Raw genomic sequence first — 16,320 nt, forward strand, 5'->3', positions numbered from 1 at the left:
CTACCAGACTAAAGTTATACATATGTATGATGGATTTTTCAAAGTTACTGAGAAATACTATAAAGCACTACACTTGTTGTGTAGGAATTTGCAGCTAGAAATATGATTGATTAAACAACATTGCCTCCCTAAGACCCTCCCCCCTGTAAACCACGACTCCCACAAGCCATTAGATTCTACCAAAACCAGAATTCCTTCCCTGTATTTCACCCCTTAAAAGCTGCTCAAGCACATTTCATATACAGCGCGCTGGCATTTTTTGATTTAAACTGATGTAAGCAGTAATGATCTTTGTCTGCGCAATTGTGCAAAAGATTGGGTTAAGTATAATACTGTACGGTATCTATGCCTATTGAAATATGCATGTGTAGTGGGTTGTCCCCCTCTCTCCCTATGCTTGTAACGTTATGGGAAGTAAATGAAGCAGGTTCTACTTTGCTCCCCTTTTAAACCAACTCGTTTTCTGAGTGAGGTTACCTGGCATCTTAAGGGGGCTGGTGTACTGTAGCAGCCCTCATGCTGGCTATTAGAGGCTTTTGTGGTGTGAGCTGTCCTAACTGTGCAGGATTACTGCCTTGAGCTGCTCCCTAAAAGAAACATGCTGTGACTTGTATGGTAAAACAAGACCAGACTGCCAGATAATTCCAGATATCCATGTATTTTGGTTAGCAAGTAGAACTCACTGAACTTGAAACATCTGATACATACAGGGGGGTTGCATAGATAACTCGCCATAGGAAAACAAACAAACAAACGTTTTCATTTCAGGTTTACGAGTAGACAGGCATGGGAAGCAGACAGGCAAAATCAAATCACTCCGCAGTGTCTGGTGTACTTGTGAAGATGGCAAAGCTCTAATCAACATTTTAAAGCTGTAGGTAAGAGACGCTATTGATGCACAGAGTGTTAAGTGTATGGGGCAGGTACTCAAGTCACATTGTTGTTGTGGCTGAATTTTTGGGATCCTTTAAGAGACGACAACTACACGAAGTTCTAAGATCAATCAGCTCCAAAAGAACCAGACATGAACCGATGGGCTATTTTGATTTTATTATTAAATATATATTTCTAAAAACTTGATTGAAACTACAGTGAGATCTCATGAGGGACAGGCAATATATATATTTAATTCAAATGTTTCAGGATGCCACAGGCTGCCCAAAATGGTGCTAATGAATAGAACACATGCCACCCAATGGCTAAATGCTGCAATTGCAGTATCTAGTAGCATTAGGGCAGAAGGTAACCATGCAGCTCCAGCTTTAAACACAGAATTAAGTATTTTCTTTTAGGACTTTAAGACCCAATTGGATGTTTAATGTAATCATTTAAGAAAAAAGACCAGGTATATGTGTATATGTGTATGTGTTAGTAAGCTGGAAATTGTATACTGTTAATATTAAATGTTTGTAATTTTAAATTATTAAACTATTGTAATAGGTTTATATTGGACGTTCCATATCACACCAATTCTTGTGACATGAATTGCTCTGCTACCAATGGTTGTCTTCTTTCAGAAGTGGTGTGTGTATTTTATTATTAAGCACCCACAGATTAGATACTGCTAATGTATACATTACATTAATATGTCTGTTTACTAGACTAAGAACAGTATCTAAAACACAAGACCAAACCATGCAGTTCAGAGTTAAAATGCGTTTCTTTATTTGGATAGTTCAGGATAATGGCAGCCATAGGGAACCAGTTAATTACACTTTTTTGTTTGTTTGTTTGTTTGTTTGTTTTTACATATATGCCTCGCTCTCTCCAACCTTTTCAAACCTGAACTGTAAAAGACAAAAATTCCCTGGACAGGAAAGAATGTTTGTGAAATGGCTTAACTTCCCAACGCCAACAAGTCTCATCCTGCTTCCTCCTGTAAAGTGCTACTGTTTCTCGAGATGACTTGGTTCTATACCTTTACTCTGTCTACAAAAAAGAAAAAAAATGATGATACGATTATATACTCCACAAATATAAAAATAACTGTTCATAAGGTATACACAGAAGAGCCTAGGAGTCTCATTGAAGTGGCACAGCCTCACAAAGAAGCCTGTAGTATATAGGGTACACTAGCACCATTGAGTTATATGCAACATTGAATGCCAAGATGGTACTTGGAATTCATAAAAACAGCAAACGCAACAAAACAAAAAGTCATATTTACAGGCAAAGAGCAATCATGGTACAGATTTAATAGGATTAAAATATTCCTTCAGCAGCAGCAAACTGCAAGGGAAGGGCAGTCAGCTACTACGAAAACTCCTTGAGTACTTCCAAGGAACTTAATTAGTTGGGACCTCTTAATAAAGACACCTTGCCGAAATATTCTGCACACACACACACACACACACACACACACACACACACACTAATAACAGGGTAAAGTATCCCAACATACAAAACCTGTAGTTCTAAAATTGAGTAACCGGACAGGACAGACAATTCACATAAACACAGCGTCAGTGAAACAGGCATTTTGTCACAAAAGTTCATAGTATATAAAAAGAAAACAAAGATGCGACTTGGGAGCACAAAGGGCAGTTCTGCCCGACACTAGGACAAAGTTAAGTGGAAGAAAACAGCTGGATTATTTAGAAGAGAAAACTTTTCAGAAAACAAAGTTAAGATTTTCAAGCAACCCCACCCCCCATTCACTCCATTTGCTTCAACAGTGGACAAAGTTTCCTGAAAGTCGCCTCATGTTTCGATGTTTTAGCATGGATCAGCAATCCACATTCTGTTTCATTTCATTAAAATACAGCAGTTAGAGGTTTTATCTGTAGTTACTGGCTTAAAACAAAAATGCGCACACACGCAGGCACAGTACATTTGTACAGCAATGCAGATAGCCTTAAGCAATAAATTCTTTTTTTTTTTTTAATTTTCCTTTTCAGTAATTTACGCAGGGTAAAATTAGAAGCTTTGGCACAGCAGTATCTATAAAAAGAATCCTGGCACTACACTAGAGTTCATATTCAATCCTAGCAGAAAGCTGCAAGAGGAAATAAAAATACATATTCTCCACACACCAGGTTCACAGAACCTGATCTACCGAAATGTGAGCATATAGGTCAACTCTCTAACCCTCCCCACCCCCCTTAATAAACAGCATTATCACTGAGTCACTGAACGACTATTATCACAACCCCCTCACCCCTCCCCCTTGATAACCAAAGGACTGAATTGCCACCTAGAGCTGCCAAGATGTCTTTTGTTTATGACTTTTATTTGATCCGGATATTGTAAAACCATTAAATGTAAATCAAAGTAAAATGGAAATTGTAAGAGGAGAGAAATACCTACTTCTGGGGTTAAACAAACACACACCACACTCGGAACTATACACATAACGTGGCTGTGCCATGCACTGTGGCTGAGATGGGAGCGGACAGCATTGTCTCAATGCATGCAGCTAGAGGCCAGGTAGAGGGAGGGGGTTGCATTATTCTCCACTGCCGGCTTCAAGATAAATTACAGTTATGTAAATTAAAATACATAGCTTTGTATTCTTGTTGAAACCTCTCAGTTTCCAAACATTTGTGTTTGAAGGTTTACCTTTCCACTGTTCTCTTTTGTAACCCCTGCACTGTGAATAAAGTATGTTCTCTAGTGCAACACATGGAGCACAAGTAACAATTGTTTCCCCCTTCTGCAAATCAAACTATTTAAAACACAGATAGTACATGAGAGGAAATGTAAAATGGCTATCAGTTTTTGTTTTTTTAACTCATTAAAAATAGGAAAGATTTGAAAACTCACAAAATGTCAGACAAACAGAGGATTTTTTTTTTTTTTTGTTTAAAAGCAAGTCATTCATAAGGGAGTTGAGCTTTTAACTGTCCTGATATCAGACCATTGGTCAACATGCATAGTGACATCACTGTAGTGTGCTAAGCCAGCATGCTGAATAAAGATTAATATGAAACTATACAAAATACATATACAACAAGGCATATACCACAGCCTCTGCACTTCTGCATTTTGTTCTGCAGAGAATTTTGAGAGAGTAGCTGCAGATGAGAAGCTTCCACAACTGTGTCTCTTAAATTTTACTGAGGGCCAGCCTGGAGAGGAATCTGTTTGTTCCTAGAAGCCATTGATGTGTCACAGAGGTCAACAGGGGTCTTCCTGTTCAATTTAAGTCAGTTTGCCAGGGTCCAGGAAATTAAAAACGTTGTTCTTGTGTCGTCGAAAACAGCTCTCACAAACAAGGATCCAAAAATAGATGTAGATTTTTTTTTTTTAAAAATGGCAAAAATATTTATTTTAGTTTTGTCTCTGAAGTCCTTATTCACAAGCGCCCCAAATGGCAAAGTTCAGTCGGTCAAAGGTTGAGGATGGGGACATCAAAAAGGTCACAGAGGCCTTCACTTTCGTCCAGGTTGTAGATGTAGTCGTGGTCGCCAGGGGGAGGGGAGAGCCGCAGCAAGGGAGCAAACACTGAGGGGGGAAAAAACATTTATATAGCATTCGAAATGTATAAACTAAGCATGGAAACATGCACTCATCATTTGATCCTGTAGAAATACAATCTAATGCTTTAAAACTACCAATAAACCCTCAGGTCACAATAAATAAACCTACTGAACTGTATGGGGTACGAGCATGCCAAGAAAAAACACACCTGATAAAACAGAAACAGATGGTACATGCTAGGACTGAAGGGGATATCCTATTCAGGCATATGTAGGAGCCATTAACATTACCAATTTGTTGTGGTTTTGAAGCCGTTACAGTTTATTAATGTACTAGTACAGAACACATACCTTCTGAGGACATGAGTTCTTCCAGCAGGTCTGCGCTCATACATTCTGCAGAGGAGAATCACATTGCATTTCTATATTAATAGTTCAGAGAATCATCTACTGGCTCCAGCTGAACAAGACCAACTGTGCCAGGCAACCGGAAGTTTAACAAGCACAGCTCTGATTATAATCCCGTCACTTTTTTTTTTGTTTTACCTCAAAATGTGTGAAACAGACATGAAAGGTTTGGAAAATGTGGGATTTAAAACAGAACTACAATAACATCTCAACTGCTTAGTACTTCACTGTGATCCTACGTTAAAAATCAATCAATCCATCCATAATAAAATACATACCTTTAGTAGGATCAAACATTTCTGATAACTCTTTGGGGAAATCGAGCACTGTAAAAGAAACAAAAAAGTAATTCAGGTCGTCTACTGAACTTTCTGCAGTTTCACAGCAAAACCACCAGGTGGCATTGCGTCAGTGTGCTCCTCCAACATTAATATTTTAGTTAAGCAGTAAAGAACACTCTGAAATACTCCATCGATCCGAGGATCCTCAAATCGCAGATAAATGTGTAGACTTATGTGTTCATTACTGCCATTTAATAAAATATTTGAAACTCTTTGCTAGGCTGTTCACTTAACATACTGCTGATCATTGTGCGCAGTTAATCCTGAACTGCTGCCATAAACAATTAATTCCTTATTCAAGACAAAAGGCGCTCATGATTTCACCCGATTTCACGCTGAATTTTGTACAAAGCTCCTTGCATTGGACCAGAGATTAGGTCTTAAAATCTTCAATGCTGTTTTACTCCAGAAGAGGGCACTGTTGTACTGTGTAAACTGCATTAACGGCTCATCGTTTGAACCGAAGATAACATGACCAGTTATTATTCATTTCAAATAAAGCCGACATGTGCAGCTGCCTCATAACTCTTTAACCCCTCAGGGATCAATAGTGTACTAAATGCTCCCTGGACCTTGCACTTTGGTATATGTAGCCTGCTATAAAAACAGCAGCTGTTTCATGACTTTTTTTTTTTTTTTTTTTTTTAAACTTTAAGAAGATTGATTGTATGTTTATAACCGACTAGCTTCAGTTTAGACCTTTTCATGCTTTAGCTAGCATAAACATTCTATCTAAAACTTACAGATTTCTGACTAACATGGTCTTTTACTTAATTCCCAATGCAGAATATAATGTAAAACACCAAGCATGAGGACTGCATTGAAAATGGTGAATCTTTAAGATTCTTCTGCAATGGGTAAAGGTGTGTTATATATATATATAATTATTTATTTATTTATTTTATATATATATATATATATATATATATATATATATATATATATATATATATATATATATATATATATATATATATATATATATATATATACACACACATATATATACACACACATATATATACACACACACATACACACCCACACACACCCACACAATAAACAGGGGAAAGAAAGCCTTTTCAGTACAACCATCACCACAGATTCAGAGGCAAGTGGAAAAAAAAACCCTTTAGCAGTGCATGTTTCACACAAACGTGAACCAGAGAATGTGAATTGGAGTCATGCTGAGCAAAACGTAGCCCACAGACTGGAGACCTGTGAACTTTAAAACCACCATCGATTTGCAGACACTTTCCACACTATTATTCCAAGTGTGCGATTCAATGAAGTGCATAGCTGATGATCTGCACCCAGAGGAGTGGGAATCGAGAATGTAAATCTGGATTATTACAGTATCCAGGCCAGTAAAGTCATCGACTGTGCTGATCTAAGAGTCCAGCTGGAGTGCAGATTCCCATGACACCCTCAGCGCTTTGCGACACTTTCTTGGCTACAATGATCATAAATATTGTGCATCTGCTCCACTTTAATTCTAGTAATGTTCAAATGTTGTGCGTGAAACCAGCACTGGCTAACCTGTCAAGACCCAAACGCTCTTTTAAAAGGGAAATGACTGACCTTACATTAACAAACTAATGAACCATTTTTGTTCAGATAAAAGTAGCATTATTCTTATTATTGTAGTTCGCATCTCCATAAGTATAGAAATACAATACCAATTAAACGTAGGTTTCATTTTAAAAATAGTAGAATACATTCTGAAAGAGAAAAATCCCATATGCATAAAAAGATTTGCGTCATTTTATATGTACAGTAGACAAAATATATAGCTACTGTGTAGACTCACTTATGCTGCATATTTCAATTAACCCTACAGGCTACAACAGTATGACAAGTTACAGTAAGTATCAGATTTCCCCTGTGAATACAGCAGGCCTAGATTATGAATAACTGCATGACTTGATAATGCATCTATAACTGAAATCCCCTTCACAAGCACAGCTGCACTGACCGAGCAGGAAAGTGCAGCCTGCCTTGCCTTCCTGACAGGGGTTTAAAATACTGAGATGTAGGCTTTACCCAAGGGAACTCAGTGCAACCGTTCCCCTCCTTGCAATGCCAACACCTGCTGTGTCACTGTCCTTATCTAACCTCATCTCCACCAGGGCAGTGTACAGCACAGCTACGGGTGCACCCCCCGTCATGATCTCCACAGCACTTGCTGTGCAGTGCAAAGTGAATACAGTTGCACGCAAATGTTACACGGCAGAAATGAGAAGCAATAACCCGAGCAGGGACTCATTCTGAAACTGCCGTTTGCAGCGTTATTCCTCAGCTCATTTTCTGTCTAAGGCAGGGTTTGTAATGTAGCGGGTTTTTTAACAAGCCACAGAATTCATAAGAAAAACCAAACAAGTCAATCTTCTTCCTCTGCACTAGAAAACGGTGCCTGTGTAGCATCCACACCTAAAATAACATTTGTAGTTTCGTGTCCCCAGAATAGTCCAAATGTGGCACGTCGGCTCCTAGCCAGCATTATATCCTGTTCGTATCTGGTTTGACAGCTGGCTGGGTTGGACCAACAGTATCTGACATCAGTATATTTCAATATGGGAGGACCGTGTCACACAGGAGTGTATTTACACATGTTGTACTGGAACAGGAAATTAAAGTTCCTTCTTTTGCCACATATATGCAAGGTCACTGTATTTCGTGCACTTCATAAAAACATTGTTATATTGCAGCGTATATTGCCCTAAAGAGGTACTTACATTCTAAAGGATCTGACTTGATAGGTTCAAAGGACATGGACGATGCAGGAAGGGCGGTGCTGCTGTCCAATGAGGCAGAGGACTGGAGGGGTTGGGTGTCTAAGGACGCTGACTGGTTGGTGTTTGGTATTTCTGTTGTTGGTGGGGAGAGGTCAAGTCCACTGCTGGGAGCCTCTGGTGCAGGCATAGTGTGGACTGAGAGAGAAAGAGGAAAAAAAAAAAAAAAAGTGATGTTCAATATACATGCTGTTGCTGAAAAGACTTTTGAGGTCTTGAAAGCTAGCGAGTTCAGTTCACAGTTAATCTAAAAAAAACAAAAAACATACCATATATATATATATATATATATATATATATATGTATGTTATAACCCGGTGCTAAACTTGCATTCATTTATTACTGCAAAAGAGCAAAAGCAAACAGCTCTTAAAGTTATTAAAATGTGGAAATGCCAGCCGATGGACTGACAAAGGGGTTGCTAGTTACCAGCGGTGCTGGCTGGCGAGGCCGTTGGCAGGGGTGTGGTTTGGTGGGCAGCCTGGCTGGCTGGCACTGGAGTGGAGGGTTGTAGCGTAGGCTGCGGAGTGCTTGGCTGGGAGGCCAGGGTGGGCTGTTTGGGCGTGGCTGGTGTGGTGGCTGTGGGCAAGCTCTGAATCAGGTCCTCGGGAGGCGGCACTGGTAACACCACGGGCGGAGAGCTGGCTGTGTCCTTGTTGACCAGCAGCACCTCGATGGGGCCAATCGTGCTCTTCAGGTGGATCTGATACTTCTTCTGTCCATTCAGCACCTGTGAGAGAGAGAAAGAAAGAGATGGGGGTAAGGGAGGCAAAAATGGGTCAGGCACACATTGCAGGCCAGTCCATTAGAGCCAACTGTCTAATGAAAGACTATCCATTTAACAAAAATACCAAGCAGTACCTACCCCCTCTGGGACTGGAACCTCCAACTGCGTGCCTGATGGAGCTCGGATAGCTAGAAGGGTGTCCCCTACAGCAAGGGGACAAGAGGTCAAGTTTAGGTCATAAGTGCATACTGAAGCAAGACACGCCAAACATGTATTATATAGCCCAGAGCAATACGTTTCACAGGCCTCAAAGGCAAATCGATGGACATTAGAATAAAGTAGTTACCTTTGAAGCAGCTGCAGATATCTTCATGGGTTACATAAGCTAATGTTTCCATCTGTTAAGGACAAAGTGCAGGGGATATGTTGCAGTATTTAGCTGCGTGGAGATGGCAAATCTCTCAATATCTGTATAGCTCTCAAGACTTCTCAGTATCAGCTTTGCTCAGCCTGACGCCTGACCACTATTATTATTTGTTACACTAACCCCCCCCCTGCCCCGCCCCCTCACCCCATGATAGACAGAGCCACAACTGAGTAACGCATTACCTATAATTAAATATTATAAAGAAGTTGTGCCAAGGAATGTCCACACCAAGTTTAATTATATACAAGCTTTTTGCAAGACAGTTAAAAATGTGAGTACGGGCCCCGGTGGCAATATGCACCGCAAGCACCTTACCTTCCAAGTAAAATTTCAAATAATCACATCATGCTGAACACACATAACACAACAGTGCCTTGAAGGATTTGACAGCACAGCCAGCGCAGTGGAAGAAAGGATATTTGCTATTCTGGATGTCGTCGGTCACGTTCTTGATGCTCTGCTGCACCCACACCCTCTGCTGATCCAGCTCGTGCTCCCGTCTCTCCAGGTCCTCCAGCTCCGCCTTCATGTCAATCAGCTTGTCTGCAATCTCCCGCGTATTACAGCCGGGGCCGACCCCTCTGAGGGAAAGAGACACAGGGGGAAGGAAGGGTTTAGGAGGCACTTCCCATACCATGACAGTTACAGCTAGTGAGGAACGGAAGACGTGGGAAGAGAGGGGGAGAAACTCAGCAAGGAGTGACTGGAGAGGAAGGAGGAGACACGGCTATGTGTTCAACACTCTCACTCAACTCACTTCCACTGAATGCTGTTTTTGGACTTCTTCTCTATCAGCCCGATTCCCTCAAGGACGTTGGTGATGTCATAGATCCGTCTCTTCTGTCTGACTGCAAGGGTGTCTGCTGCCTGCAATAGCAATTACAGGACCATCAGAAAATTCAGCAGGTCAGCTGAGCCTCTAATTAATCATGGCTTTCAGTATTTTTTTACTACAAGGTTAGCACTGTGCCTGTGTCACCGACTCATGCATTTTATTGTGCAAACAAACAGACAAGGGGAATACTGCCCATCGGTGTGTGGAAGTAATATCAATGCAATGCCTTGAATTAACCGCCAAAAAAATGTCTGCTCCTGCTTAAACACAAACACAGACTATACCAACACGTGCAAATACATTACACTATAGATCTAAATGCAGCCCCTAGCAGCCGACATTGACCAAGCATGAGGGATCTTCTGGTTTCATCTCTTTCGTAGGGTGTCTTGTTTAAGAGCCCCTTGCTACCTTGAACTAAATGTTTGTGTGCAGAAATTCCTTAACCAGTAGCAGGGCCTCCTACTCTTCAACAAAAGTCTGCTAAGCAAGTAATACATTACCAAGAAATACATCTGTGATTACATCAACAAACCACAAACAGGCCCAACCACAATGAACTACTCTAAGAAACCACTACCTTTAAAGAAAATGAAGCACAGTCCAGAACAAATGTTCCCATCCGGAATCATTAATCAATAATTGGAAAAGCCTAGTTCATTGCATGTTGGCAAAACACAGACAAAGTCATATGCAATCATGCAGAAGATAGCTCTCTGGAAACAATTCAAAACTGCTTCCTTGTTTTCACCATATGACACTCGAGACCCTGGATCCAATGTCACTTTCTACAAAACAGGGACATTAAAGTTTTTTTTGGCACAGCAGCACATGAAGCATTTCAGGGCTGAAGATCAGTTTACAACAGCAGAGGGGGTGAAAAACAAAGTGTCAAAGTGTCCAAAAAACACCAGTCTCTAATGGTTTCATTGTGGAGTCACCAACGTGAAATCAACATTCAAAAAGGTACTATTTCTACACAGAGTGGAAAGTGTGGGAAACACACACACACACACACAAACCTGCTCAGAATATCCCCTGCATCAACGCACCGACTGACTAAATGATGGCGTTTCAAAAGAGCTATCAATAGCCTAGAACTCAATTGCATCCACCAGCAAACACCTACACCACCCAAAGCAGTTGTGGTTATTCTTTCTACACCCAGTTCAGCTCCGATATTATTAGAACAGAGCAATTTCACAATTACTCACGAAGAGTCTGCTACTGATCCATTGTTAGAAAACACAAAGCATGAGCATTTGCCCTAAGACAGAAGGCAACTAGCTATGCTCCTTTGATTTAAAGAAATAAAACTACTGAGCAAAGAAAATTACAGTTTCTTGCGGCTCCTACTAGCATCCAGATCACCACAAGTGTGAGCCTGCAGCATTTTCAAACAGGAAGCCATTGCTACTGTTCAGAAAGAAACATTGGCTAAATCATTACCAAACTACAAGATATGTGCTAAGCAACTCATCTCTTTCAGTAACACATCCTGCGCTCTGCAGAAGAATGAATAATTAATATAGACTACTGAAGAAATGAACCAAGCTGAACAGCATTTTCCAAACACTTATTCAAAAAGCAGATGTAAAACTAATACTGAAAGTAAACCACACAATCAAAATAAAAAGTGAAAGTTAAAAAATGAATGTAAAAAAAATAAAAGAAACACTACTGGAAAATAAATATATATGGAAATGATCCTTTAGCTTCCTGTGAAGAGCATTGAAAGCACACCTCTTGTAATGTTTACTTTGACATAAAATGTTACAAATAGTAGCAAGGTTAATACGTTTTCTTTTATCATGAAAGGCGCTTTCAATACTGCAGATCTGTACACAGTAGTTGGGTTGTCTACTGTGCACATAAGGATTTTCATTCAACGGATTAATGATGGCTTTAGGTTTTGCTAAATATATCATTCATAATTCAACATGTTTGATTTGCCATCCTATTGCCTTGGTATTCCCATCAGGGAGGGGGGTTTGACAATCTTGAAAGACCCCATATTTTTAAATCCCATATTTAAATCCCTCATCTATTCCCTGACATGCAAATCCTGTTTTTGCAGGACAGGATTTCCTTAAAGAGGCAGGGCTACCACAACCAGCATTTTTCTCTTGACAGGACTGTCAGAAATTATATATAAACTCTGTCATTCCTATCCAATAAAATACACTAAAAGCTAACATTGTGAACAGCAACCAATACCACAATAAAGGTCAGTAAATGAAACTCAACTGGGAATTGCTCAAGATTATTTCAATGTGTGATTGTTCCTGGTTGCTACTACCCTGGTTGCTCTTTTGTTTACAAATACTATTACTGTGCAATGCAATTTAACTTCGCATAATCTACGTGGGTTTCACACCAACAACAAAAACACTGCAGAGTTTCACAAAACTACCCTCCTGATGATTTTGTTGTATGGACATAGGGGTTACTACTCTGCTAGAAAGCAATAAATCCACCACAAACCTCAAACACTTCTATGAAAACAATGCTGGGCGGAAAATAATGATGAGATCCAGACCCAAGCAGCAAAACTCAAATTTAAATGCCTTCTGGCGGTACACTCCACAGCCCACACTTACTGTAATAATATCTGAATCTTTACTGACCGACCCTATTGTAAATGACCGATAGGACTTTACACGCAGATACAAATCCGAATGTTTAGCAAATATTCAAACATTATTACAATAATAAACGTCGTTTCACTTGCCACTTTAAGATCCAGTACTCCGTCTTTGGCCTCCTGAAGTAAGGTAACAAATTTGGCGGTGAGCAACCCGAGGCTCTTCTCGTGTCGGCTGGGGGTTTGGGGCTGCATAGGCTCGGCCATGGCGCCCAGGGTAGTCCGGGTCCGGGTCCGGGTCCGGGTTCGGTTCAGCTAGGTTCTAGTTGTTTCGGTTCGCTCTGTTGTCCCCTCCGGAATCCGCTTTCGGCCTCGAGTGTTGCCCTCACCACAAAACTCTGTCTAACCGGAGGTTACCTGAGGCACTCTGTGCTCGCAACACGGTTTGGTTCGGCTCGGTTCGGCTGACAGTACTGACGCGGGTATGGTACAGCACGGCTCCCTGTTTCCAAATCCACTCGGCCTGCAAACCACCGGCAATGAGGTCTATGGTATGGAGCCGTTAGTGGCGCACTGCACGCTGGGATTGATTTGAACTCCAGGGACCGTCTGCGAATTACAAACACTGAATGCTGAAGTCTACCACAAGGGAACACGACACTTTTATGAAAAGCATACCAATATCATATATATTCGATATTGCACGACAAAAATACATATGTGATATATATATATTATATTAATATCACAAGTATTAAAATCGTGCATATATTTCTATATACGGTTTATTAATATTAACTATGGATTGTGCAATTAATATAAATACAAATTAAAATAATTATAATACTAATCAATTTAATTGGTTATCAAATATATCAATAAGTTTTATTCTGATTACTTAGTTTTACCATATAAATACATATTAAAATCTGTGAAATGCAGCCTGTACATCTGAATTATATATTTTTGGCAGCTCAAGTCTTTTTACTGTAAAGTGCGCTCGATTTTCCAGCCGCGAGGCGTAAAATTCAATAACAATAGCAACCAAAAAAAAAACCCCTAATCCACATATAAACACCCACTCTTCCCTGGATGAATCTTTAAACTGCGCTTCCTGCTCGGGCAAGTCTCCCGCATTGAGTTTTATGAAGAATCTCCACGTGACCTGAAATGTAGGGAGTGTCTAAAAATGACTTCCACCAAAAAGAACACTTGTTACCGGTCTGACAATTTAGCCAAACTCACGCTGCCTTCCTGTGTTTTTTTTAGATCATTTTGTGTAAGATTGAAATTATCTGGGATGGGTTTTCAGTGATACTAAGGCACTGTTTGGGATTTAGACATTAACTCAGCTCTAATGGTTAAGCCACACTTGTACCCAGTCTCTCAGCTCTAACCACTAAGCCACACTGCCTCCCAGTCCTTCAGCTCTGTCTATAAAGCCACACTGGCTCCCAGCCTCTTAGCTCTAACCACTAATCCCTCATCCCTTCTATTTAAACTGGCTTAGTCTGTGCACAACATTCCATTCCATATTTTGAAAAAGAATCCCAATTGAGGTCCATCATCAACATACTAAACAAAAAGGGGTTTGCCGGGGGCGGACAGAGCCCTCTTTGTGCATGAAGTGTAAAGAACAGGAATGAAACCTTCGCCTCCCTCAGCACCTCCTAGACCTGTTGTCCTTTTTTTTATCATTTTTTTTGTCTTTGGCTGAATGCAGAATGGCCTTCCCATTCCTCAGCCCACCGTGAACTGGAGCCAACCAGAGCGCACTGCCTGGGAGAAGCCGACCTCTGGGGTCAAAGGTCACAGTCATTATGGATAATTTGCACCACACTGCCCCCCCCCCCACTCAACAGGAAATGGGCTGTTCATTGTAACACTTTCCGCTCTCGTGACGGCTCCCAAAGTGACCAGGCACTAAGCCACCGATGTAACTCAGTGTGGAGATCTCATCTGACCAGCATGGTAATATGATACAGGGAATACCAGTAAACCATTGTTGGGGATACAAGAAGCTCCTGAAAGACAAGGTCCACTGGTCCTTAACCATTGCTTCTGCCAGCTAAAGGCTTTTCATTTTCTTTGTGCACACGTTTTGCCAATGTTGTGTTTTTATAATTATTATTATTATTATTATTTATTTCTTAGCAGACGCCCTTATCCAGGGCGACTTACAATTGTTAGAAGGTATCACATTTTTACATACAATTACATTATTTTTTACACATTATTTTTACATACAATTACCCATTTATACAGTTGGGTTTTTACTGGAGCAATCTAGGTAAAGTACCTTGCTCAAGGGTACAGCAGCAGTGTCCACCACCTGGGATTGAACCCACGACCCTCCGGTCAAGAGTCCAGAGCCCTAACCACTACTCCACACTGCTGCGGAGTGCATTGCAAGGCTGTTTGAAATTTAAAAAAAAAACAAAAAAAAACCTTTATCTAAGACAGGAGGCATTGTACACAGTGCCACATGGTGGATGTATATGGCATAGCTTCTAATTATAATAATGTTTTTATACTGCGCCCTTACTCCTGTTTACAATCATTAGGAGTGTTTATATATTGCAATCACTCAAATACAAAGGGTTTTAATGATGAGGGTCTGCTCTTCAGTTCTTATTGGCTGCCACAGACATGCCACATACTCAGGGCTTCCCAACCCTGGTCCAGGGATCCCCTGTGTCTTCTGGTTTTCATTCCAGTTGAGCTCTCAGTGACTTAACTAAACCAGCTTGCCTTTATACAGTAGAAGCAAGAATCAGTGCCATCTTGCGATCCGCTGTGTTAGAACGCGTTTCCTTTGACATTCCTGGAGATACAGATTGTGCTGGCACTGTACGCTTGGCACAGTGGCAAACAGTTGATGTAGCAACCCCAAAAGCAAGCTCTGAGGAACCCAAACAAGACTGAATAATGCAGAAAGTGGTATTTTTATAGTGGTGAAGAAACATCCTGAAACAGTTCATCCAGCTGTTTTTACGGCAGTACTAAGGAAGTAGGAAAGACATGGCTGGTATATAGACAGATCCTTAGCAGTTGATAGTATAAAAGCCAATGAAAAGAAAGAAAACCTGTGAAGAAACAAATGTGTCTCTTGAAGCACCATCTTTACCTCTGCCAGGTGTATCTCTAGACTGCTGCCAGTCCCACAGCTCAAACAGTATTTCAAAGGCAGGGTCAAAGTGATATTCTTTCTAACTGACATCGCGGATCCAGTGACCCGAGAGCCGGGGGGAGGTCAGTGTCCCGAGCAGTTCACTGCGGGCCCAGTTCAGCTTCCTGCTGGGCTGAGCAAAGGGAAGCAGCAGTGTGGCGGAGTGTCCCGCCCCTATTTATTATTATTTGTATTTTTGTTTGCGGCGCGGGTAAAAGCGCCGCGTCTTTTATTGTTATATTTAAAAACCTCGTGAGGATGCATGGCTGATCAGCTACTGATTATTTAACTAGCTGACAGTCATGCATCCTTACCAAACACGTGCAGACTCTGGCCGGGGGATAATAAGATAATTACCAACTAGTTAAATCCCTCGGCCAGAGTATATAAACCAGCAGCACTATGCACTCGGGGTGTGGAGTGTTCGAGAGTGGAGAACGGGAGAGAGAGAGAGGAAGAAAACAATTGCTAAAACGTGCTGGAGTATCCAGCACGAAACTTACTTGTTTGTTTATTCGTTCGGCCCTCGTGCCCTTTGGTTTGGTGTTTTGTTAAATCTTTTGTTTTTGTTTTGTTTATTAAATACGCTGAGTGCACCAGCACTCAGCTTCAACCGCCC

The 16,320-nt window shown here is 40.9% G+C and overlaps 1 protein-coding gene across 1 annotated transcript; it reads right to left on the bottom strand.

Annotated features, from left to right (window-relative positions):
- Positions 1-1,641: 1,641 nt before the first annotated feature.
- Positions 1,642-13,278, bottom strand: e2f4 (E2F transcription factor 4). Its single transcript, XM_058992784.1, has 10 exons — positions 12,676-13,278; positions 9,871-9,976; positions 9,531-9,694; positions 9,033-9,074; positions 8,825-8,889; positions 8,389-8,689; positions 7,903-8,097; positions 5,105-5,152; positions 4,770-4,814; positions 1,642-4,443 (listed from the first exon to the last, which is right to left on the bottom strand). Exons 1-10 carry the CDS (start codon positions 12,797-12,799, stop codon positions 4,328-4,330), a joined length of 1,206 nt encoding a protein of 401 aa, XP_058848767.1. The 5' UTR covers positions 12,800-13,278; the 3' UTR covers positions 1,642-4,327.
- Positions 13,279-16,320: the final 3,042 nt, after the last annotated feature.

The sequence above is a fragment of the Acipenser ruthenus genome, chromosome 19 (genome assembly GCF_902713425.1).
Source record: "Acipenser ruthenus chromosome 19, fAciRut3.2 maternal haplotype, whole genome shotgun sequence".
NCBI lineage: Eukaryota > Metazoa > Chordata > Actinopteri > Acipenseriformes > Acipenseridae > Acipenser > Acipenser ruthenus.